Genomic DNA, 9849 nt, shown 5'->3' with positions numbered 1-9849 from the left:
ATCATTCAAAACACAATGAAAGTAACAAATTATATTTTGAAAACTTGGCTGAAAAAACATCGATAGAAAAATGTTTTTGACAACAGCTTCATTTTTAAAACATTTCTTGAAAACTAAGTCTTTTGGCAAATGAGGTAGAGTCCGATTCAGCGGCCATTTTCCTCTTTAATGTGTTACTCGGACCTATGTCATCACTTAAAAGAGTATTTCCGCTCGGCATTGGCAACTGCGAACAAGGTGTTGGTGCAGGCCTGTTACTAAAATATGCCATTTTCAAAGCTTCTTTACAAGTGCAGCGTTTAAGAGGGTTCAAAGCCAACATCCTCTCGAGAACTCTGATCAAATCATCCCCTGCAGCAGTGAATATGTCGCGGAATGGTATGGCAGGCATAGGCTTAAACTGAACAAAATGTGGTAATGTAGATACGTGAGGCCAATCTTCCTCAGACGGGGATCCAAGAACTTTGAAAATTTGATTAAGTTGATCAAGATCTGTCTCTCCTGGAAGAAATGGTGCCCTAAGAAGAAGCTCTGCTAGAATGCAGCCAACAGCCCACATATCAACGCCAGTGGAATAAATCCGAGCACCAAATATTAACTCTGGCGATCTGTACCAACGAGTGACTACTTGGTGAGAATATACTTTATTAGGTGAGCCATAGTTTTTGGCTAAGCCAAAATCGCCAATTTTCAGGATTCCTTCACTGTTGATGAGTAAATTATTAGGCTTAAGATCGCGATGCAAAATCCAGTTAGCATGCAGATATTCCAGTCCTTGAAGAGTCATGATGATGTAAGCTTTAATGTGACTAGGCGTCAATACAATTTGAGAATCTTTAATTATGATTTCGAGGTCAGTATCCATGAAGTCAAACACAAGAGATACATTTGATTTACTGCCGAAAACATCCAACAGGCCAATGACATTCGGGTGTTTGAGATCGCGTAAGAATTTGATTTCTCTTATAGCAGTACGATTGATACCATCTTTAGCTTCTGTTCTACTTCCAACTTTAATTTTCTTGACGGCAACAATCATATCATTCGTGACATCTCTTGCCTTATACACAGTAGCAAACTGTCCTTCGCCAAGAAAGGATATCTTTTCATACCGGATAACTTTATTTTCTGCCATATTAAAAGCCTAAGGGAAACATAAGTATTACAGTTCAATAATCGTATATTAAAACTCAATTTCAAATAAGTTTCGAGTAGGTAATTTCAATGCACATTATCAGTAAAATCCCGTCACAATGAACTTCAAGGGACCACAAGTTTTGTTCGCTCTAACAGGAATTTTATTGTAATTGAATTCAAGCAATGTGATGAAACTTAAATCGGGGCTGGAAATTTATTTCGTTGAAACAGATCGTTGTAACGGGATTGTACTGTATATTAAACACCTGAATTCTTAACGTGGATGAATTGTTTTAACTGCTCAAAATGAAGCACCTTTTCATAAAATGAACTTTGTATTTGTGTAGATTAGCTTTCACTTTAATTAGGATCAAATAAAAGACAAATAATTGAAAAACTTTTAACTTCCTTAACGCATGAATAAAATAAGGTATACTTAAGAAACTTTAAACGATAATTTTAACCCATGACATACAATGACGCCTGGAAAACTTGAATCTTTTTGTGTGCGATAACAAGACTTTCTGATGCTTCAAAATAAATAAATAAATAAAAAATGCCTCAATATATTCGTTCGATTGCTATCTATTTAAATTTCTTTCATTATTACACAATATTTTGCATGATTCTCTAATAAGAATGAAATACAAAAATTTTAATCAAGACAACAACAAAACAATATAAAATTTAAAAAATCATGCATTGTTTTTATTCTACATCTTTCAGAAAAATGGAAGAAAAATAAATAAAATCAATATCAGTGTAATAATCACTTTTTAAAAAATAAAAGTTGTTCATTCGGAATTCATAGAAAGTGTATTTTGTTCTTGCTTCTACATTTGTAGCATTACTGTTCATCTCTTAATAATTAAAGAAATCGCAGTGCCCGTGATAAGCATTCGCCACCTCGGCAAATGCGATAAAATCGTAAATTCGGTGAAAAAAAGTCCGGTTAAGCTAAAGGATTGGTGAGCGGAAATTTTTCCGGAACTTCCACTGGAAAAAAATATACGTATATATGGGCAATTCCACAGGTAACTGACAGTAGCGGCGCTAGGCGACGTCGGCAACTGCCGACGGCCTCGCGCAGATAGAGCCTCGCAAAATTTTAGAAGTAAATTCTCAGAAGTTTTAAGATATTTCCATATTTTTGATTGAAGATCTTATTAAATACAACAGACGCAAAAGTAATCAAAATAGTGTGTGCAGGGGAGACTGCACAGAACCCAGCCTTAGCAAATGTTACGCCCAATTAAAAGTAAGAAAATATTTAAAATGCTGCTCCTCCGAACTCCCCCCCCCCCCTCCACAAACACACACACAGAAAGCATTATGGAGCTACTGAAATTTTGTTTCCAGATCTTAAATTTCGCGATATTTCCAGCTTAAAGCCCCCAAATACTCAACATCGAAAATCGTTTAAAATTGCCTTTGTTTTAGCTCGAATTTCAAAAATTACCGAGCCTAATATTACAAAAAATGGCCCTACAATCGCATTTTTAAGCCTTGAATTTCAGAAAATATTCGGCCAAGGGTCCCCATGCCGCCTTTCTTTAATATCATAAGCAATTAGGCTATTTGAACTACATTAACAAAACGTGTAAGTGGAATGGCTCCTGAATATAAAATATTTCTAAAGTTTTTAGGACCATAATTTTGCAAAAATTTTCGAGTGAAGAACTTCCTTCCTTCCCGTAACATCTTCAAAGTTTTCTCTAAAATTCCGTTTTTTAAATTTTAATTTCGAAAATTTGCAGGAGATTGATTTTGTTCTTTTTTTTATTAAGAAATTATTGATCTGGGACAGTCTCTGACCCTAAAGTCAATAAATATGGTCTATAATTGTGTTTTTAAGGCTTCAATTTCTAGAAATTTCCACCGAGACCCCCTGTACATTTTTTTCCCTTAACATCAGCAAAGAAAGCCTAAAATGGCGATTTTAAACTATAAATTTCAAAAATTTTTTAAAACCCCGGACCCTCCTTTCTATCACGTAATTTTGTTCTCCGTCTATGTGCCGCCTCCTCCCCCCACCACCAAAAACACTTCTTTTTGACTGCGCTACTAATCATGAAATGTTTTTGTCCTAGTAATTAAGTGAATTGGGAACCCTATGTGCCAATAGTTAGTAGAAAAATTAATTCCATGAATTCAATTATTTGTCTGAGAATATTTTATGATTAAAAGGGCCTCGCAAAACTGCATCGCCGACGTCTACTCTTTCTCTCGCGCCGCCACTGGTAACTGATGTTAACAGCAAAACAGTAAGTATTTTGTAATGTTCAAAGCAAAACTGACATGGTTCTTTTAATAATGTCAGTCTGTCAGCGTGTTTTTAAAAATCAATCAAAATGTATTTAGAGAGTTCAAGTAGATCATTAAATTCAGCTTAAAAAATATAATCCAGGAGAACAGATCGTTTTCCCAGCGTATATTTTGCGTTGAATGTTGCAAAATACTGTTTTGCTCTAAAAATGTCAGTCAGTTACTCATGGATTTGCCCACATTTATATTAATACAGAAAAAGCATTAGTTAAAACTGGACTTTTGAAATTTGGCTAATTTACTGGCTAACAACTAGAAATGCCTAGTGCAGGCTCTGAAATTATACAGTTGAACTTGCTTATAGCAAGGGCAAGCCAACATTTGCTGTTATATCAGAGTGATTATAAAAAACAAGTTAATGAAAAAATCATAAAAATTCATACAGTATAACTGCTTTGTTTTTTAGAAAAACATATTATTTCTTTATAGTACTAAAGAAGTTGGTTTTTCTGCTGTGAGCTGTCTTATTTTCTTATTATTTTCAAGGAAAACAAACAGCACAAAGGCTTGAAAAACCTTGTCATTTGCAACCCTGGCTTCCAAAAAAGCTTGAAGTTTCTCACCACGTCAAAAACTATTGAGCATAATGAGGATTGTTCAACTTCAAATTCTTCATTTATCTTATCCACATTTTAATTATTTTTTTAACTTGCATTGATTTGAATTTGAGCTACAAAATCCTCATAAGTATTATCACTTCCGAGATATTACCTTGGAATTATGAAAGTGTTAACATTGGTGCTAACAAATACATATTTTTAAATGCTTCTCTAATCCATAAATGATGCAAAAAGGGTTTCTTAATTTATGGAGGTTCCATCACTTCTTTTCAGGATTTATGATTCATCACTAATTTTTAGTCGACATCAGAATATTAAAAGAATTTTCCAAGTAAGGAAAAGCTAAATTTGAAGTCAATGGAGATTTTATGCATCATTAAAATATTGCTAGCTTTGAGAGGGGTTTGCTCATTAAAAGCTATGCTCCCATAGACTTAACCATGGGTGCAAGTTTGGTGATGTGTTCAAGACGGAAAATATTTTCAGACCCTCCCCCCCCCCTCCCGTCCGCGAGCTTTAGGAAAAATTTATGTGTATGAATGTTGTAGATTTTAACAATGCCAGTTTGGGAATATGTTTGATTTAAATTTTAAGCCTTTAAATTGTAATATTTAAGCGTTTTGACATCAAATTCCAAAAAACCTAAAATCTGGCAATAAAGAGGGGGAGGGGTTGGGGGCTTTCCTCTAGAAATTTTTTCAAATTGAAGTCCTTAAAACGTATGGTAGGCCATTTTGGTAAAGTTCAGGGAAAGGAGGGGTTCAGGGATTCTTACATCAATTATTTCAAACTGATTGTCCCAAAATCACATTACTCCTTCATTATTAACCTTCAAAAATATTAGAGAATGGGGGGGGGCACTCTGGGCTCTCCCCGAAATTGAAGCTTTAAAAACGAAATTGTAGTCCATCTTTCATAGCGTTTATACGCATTTTGAATGCACTATTGAAGGGATGGAATTCAGGAACCCTCGTTCGGCAATATTTCGAAATTGAAGTTCCAAAAACGCAATTTTAGACGATATTGGATAAGGTTAGGGGTAAAAGCGTTCGCAGCTACTCACCATTAATTTTTGCCGATTGTAAACATTTTTATTGTAGCAATAAAATCGCTTAGGACATGAATTTTTCACTTTTGCAACATAAATCAGTTCTGATCGGAAAGTCTACCAAAGGTAGCGCCAACAAACCAGAAAAGAAGGAGAGGTGGGGAAGGGTATGGCTGACTAATGATAACGAACTGGCACCATTCCCCCACACAGTCTTCATTTGAAAAAGGATACTTTCATAAGATAGTGGGTGGTGAAATTAGCAATAAAAAATCGCTTCAGTGAAGTAGATATTTTTAAACAAGGTACCCATTCCAATATTCATTAATTAAAAATAGAAATAGGGGAACTGAATCCTAACCCCAGGCAGGGTCCCCGAATCACATCCATCTTAAGGCACTCAAATACAGCCTAAAGCGGCGCTTTAAATACTTCAGTATCAAAAAATTTTTGGAAGAGAACTCCAGAACCCCTTCCTCTGAGTTCACCACAAATGTACTAAATTTTAATTTTTAAGGCTTCAGTTTCTAAATTTTTTTTGTAAGAATAGTACCCCCCTTATCTATAAACATGACTTGTGACCGCCTAAAAATTTTAATACTTTAATTTTGGAAACTTAACGCCCTTTCCCTTAAGTCATCCAAAGATACCCCAAAACAAAGCTCTTGAAATGTCAGAAACAGAAATATTTCGGGCTGGGGTGCGGAATACCCCTCCCCTCATTGTGTTTACTAAACGCAGTGTAAGTTTTTGTTTAAGATTTATTTTTCTATTGAGAGAGCAACTTCCCTCACACATCGCCCAAGACAACCCAAAGTTTTAAGACTTCAATTTCGAAAATGTTCCAAGAAAGACTTCTGAATTCTCCAACTCTTACCTCACTCAAAAATAGCCAAAATAGCATTTCAATACTTTAGAACGGAGAAATTTTCTGGGAGAGAGACCCCCCCCCCCCTTCCGAACTCCTTTCCCTAAGTTCACTTAATTTGACTTAAATTTGTGGTTCCCCTTTTCATCACCGAATATTTAAGAATTTAAATTCTAAAACTTATTGAGAGAAAGCCTTCGAATTCCCTCTTCTTAAGTCTTCCAAAGATTACCTAAAGCTGAGTTCTGAATACTTCAGCTTTGAATATTTTTTGGGGAAGGGGAACCCCGAACCCCAAGACGGTCTAAAGTTGCGCTTTTAAGACTCCAGTTTCGGAATTTCGCCTAAAGAGAGCTCCCTCCTTAACATTGACAAAGGCAGCCTTAAAGTTTTAAGATTTCAATTACAAACACTTTTCGGGAGAGGGTCCCAAATGCCCTTTCACTTAAGTCACTTAAGTATAGCCTCAAATAGTTTTAAATACATCAGCTACAAAACATTTTCATGTTAGAACACCGAAACCATCTCTCATAAATTCACCAAAGATTACCTAAATTAGTGTTTTAAGACTACAATTTACAATTTTTTTTAAACCTCCTCTTCTCCACTTTTACATCATTAGTAGCCCCTTATCCCTCTTAGATTGTCCAAGATATTAACGTTTTAAGATGTCAGTATCGTGGGTTAATTTGTGGATTTGCTCTCTTTGCAAAAGCAGCGTTTTTTCGCAAACTCGTGCTGCCGTTATTTTTCTCTTTTCCTTTCTCTCTCTACCTCTCTCCTCTCACCCTCCCCCCCCCCATATTTCCATTCTAGCGAGTGTTATTCAATGAATGACATTGGACTTTAGTGATTCCTCAAGTCTTTGTCAAAAATGCAGGAACGGTTGCAAATCGGTGCTTTCAACCAGCTTGAAATTTCCTCCCGATTATTTCCAAACTTTCCATTTTCATTAAAATTTTCAAAATCCCTGATAGTTCCGTTTTACCTGGTATGTGGAAGCCCTTTGCTGTGGCGAAAACATTTCATCTTGTCAGCAATCATTCTTAATCGGTGATTCAGATTCAACTCTTAAGACATTTTAGATCGTACATAATTTTCATTTATGCGTGTAAGTTTTCAAAAAAAAGAAAAACCCGCAAATAATAATAATAATGAAAGGATGATTGAAAATAGCATGAGAAAAGGCTAAATTTTCAATTAGAGCCGATTATTTCGAAAAATCACTGAGAATAGCGAGAAACTCCTCGGTCTGCAATGCAGTGAGTTGGAAATAACACACAGCTTATACCTAGAAAAATCAAACGGCGCGAGTCGGAAAGGCACGCCTCCAAAAGCACGTTGCAAACAAAACAAGCCCACAGCGGAAAACCGAGAGAATGTCTATGTAAATTCGTGGTTATGGAACGGTCCAGTAGTTAAAGCATATTTTTCAAACACTCAATCTTTCTTTTTTAAGTAAAAACTGGAAGAAAGTCATCGAATTTCTTTCCGTCCCGACCTCCGTCTCGGAAATTTTGTCCAAGACGGAAATCCGTCCTGAGACGGAAGGTCTTGCACCCATGGACTTAACATTGCACCAACCAAACATTTCTGATTTCCATGTAAATCAAAGCTTGTTGTAGCCGAGTTCGACTGTAATAACAGTTAATACTAATTTTAAAGAAACTCTCATATGAAATTATTATACATTTGAACATTCAATTTTTTTTTTCTCTAAAGTAAGATGAATATTGCAAAAACTTAAGAAAGGAAGAAAAATACTTACGCATGAAATAGTTTAATTAATGATACTACAAGGAGCGGCAGCAAATCATAATTTTTCAGCCTTAAAGATTAATTCCATTGAAGCTTTCTTAGGCTAAAAACAACACTTGGTAATTCTGAAATATTTACCCTAGAGTCAAATAAAATTAAACTTTTAAAATAAAATAAAAAGCATTCCAAAAAAGATAAAAATTTCAACTAGAAAATGGATTACTATAAACGTCTTTTTCTTTAAAAATATTTTTTCTGTCCCTCTCATTTTCAATATACATACATTAATAGATTAAAATAGATCCCTTTTTCAGAAAAATAAAAAAATATTAATTTTTAATTATATATAAATGAGGTTTAATCCCAACTGATTCGAGTAACTAGAGCTCTACTGTATATTATTCAGCATTCAATTGTCATTTAACAAAGAAAATGCTAATTCATTTTGTAAATGATGCATTTCTAAATTTTTATGGAAGCATATTAGGGTTAGGTTTACAGTTCATAACATCATGTGCTATATATTAGTAACTTAACTATATGTTGTACCTACACTGACAAAAAAAAAGTTTGAAAATAAAAAAGAGTGATTTGTTATACTATATTAACTGATGTAATTACAATGAAATACAAAGAGATATTCAAAAATAAAACTGGTTTGATATGATTATAAATGCTTTATTTAATTTCCCAAGTTTTGAAAATCAGCATAAATTACCACTTTACAAGCAAGGTTTTTAAATGTTTTTTATCTATTGAGTGGCAAATATGTTAAAGTAGAAAACAGTTTAAAATGTCAAAGAATTAAAAAAGCGATGTTAACAGCACTATAATTGCATTGGAGTACAAAAGGATGTTACACAAAACAAAAAATCAAATTTATCACAATTACTTTTTTCACCTAATCACAGGGTGTGAAAAATAAAAAAGACTACATTTACAATTTGTACATTTATTTTTATTCTGTAAAATACAAAAAGTCCATTGTTGAATATAAAAAGATCTACCTAAAAAAGTGTTGTTCAAAATGGATAGTTGTATAAATTGCGTTTAAATTTTAACAGGAAAAAATAAAAAACAAATGCTTGATGAAACAAGACTTAATGAATGATAAATCATTGGTTTGAATAAAAATTTGTAATTAATAATCTAAGGTGTACAGAAGTTTTTGTGAGCTTGGTTGTTCAAAAAGATAAATCATCTGGTTTCTAAAAATTTTTAATTTCATTATTCTCTATTTTATTTACTTTCAGAATTTTGTAAATATACTTATGATGCTTAGTTACTAATAAATATCTTTCAGCAAAATATACCTTGAAACCAGATATACAAAAATATTGCTCGCATTAAGAATTTATAACTCATGCAATTAATTCATTTTCCTTTCTCTAAATAAATAAAAAAAATTAATTTCTCAGAAACAAATGGACAAAGACAATTTGTTTGGCAAGGTTACTGCCCAAAACTCTAAATTTCAGCACAAGATACAGACACAGTGTAACTGATAGCTTATTAAAGTTTCACCATATTTAGTACACAATTAAGAACAGAATGCAACCAATACTGTCAAACCTAAAACTAGAGGGTGGGGGCGGGGGGAGACACAGGTAATATAGAGGAGCATCCCAACTCAATTCTCAGAAAACTTACATAACATAAATTGCAGATAGTTTCAATCTTTTTTTCATTAAGTTTTTTACATCCCTAAATTTATTCTGTAGCATGACTTGATTTTGTTGCTTATGTGGCAATGCTTATGTTACGCATGAGTATGAAAGTGACTTATTTATTAGTAATCATGATGTTTTAGCCACCACATTAGTTTATAGTGGCACTCCACTAGGGTATTACTTTACTGCTTTTTTGCTGTTGATAGTGATATAGGACAGGAGGCTTTTTTATTTTTCACTGCAGCATATTTCACACAAATTATTCGAATTTGTAGGCAGTTATATTAAACTTCTTCTTAAATTTCAGACTATTTAGGTTACTTGAGTGGAATGAAAGCAAGTTGTAGAGGAAAAAATATTAAGCATGAAATATAAAAATGTCCGGATATACATAGTGTTTCGTTTTAACCTGCAAGACCTTTATTTTCGCAACCGTTATCCCCAGATGTATACTTCTAATTGCAAAAATTTTCAAAATCAGAT

General features: G+C 33.7%; 1 protein-coding gene across 1 annotated transcript; it reads right to left on the bottom strand.

Moving 5' to 3' along the window:
• LOC129229379 (cyclin-dependent kinase 7-like) lies at window positions 1-7824 on the bottom strand. Its single transcript, XM_054863672.1, has 2 exons — window positions 7707-7824; window positions 1-1144 (listed from the first exon to the last, which is right to left on the bottom strand). Exon 2 carries the CDS (start codon window positions 1133-1135, stop codon window positions 95-97), a length of 1041 nt encoding a protein of 346 aa, XP_054719647.1. The 5' UTR covers window positions 1136-1144; window positions 7707-7824; the 3' UTR covers window positions 1-94.
• Window positions 7825-9849: the final 2025 nt, after the last annotated feature.

Source organism: Uloborus diversus, chromosome 9 (genome assembly GCF_026930045.1).
Source record: "Uloborus diversus isolate 005 chromosome 9, Udiv.v.3.1, whole genome shotgun sequence".
In the NCBI taxonomy this organism is placed as follows: domain Eukaryota; kingdom Metazoa; phylum Arthropoda; class Arachnida; order Araneae; family Uloboridae; genus Uloborus; species Uloborus diversus.
This window is presented reverse-complemented; position numbering and strand designations above follow the sequence as displayed.

What these genes read in the sequence shown, in the direction of transcription:
- LOC129229379 (XM_054863672.1), bottom strand. Translation starts at nt 1,135, where the DNA reads ATGGCAGAAAATAAAGTTATCCGGTATGAAAAGATATCCTTTCTTGGC.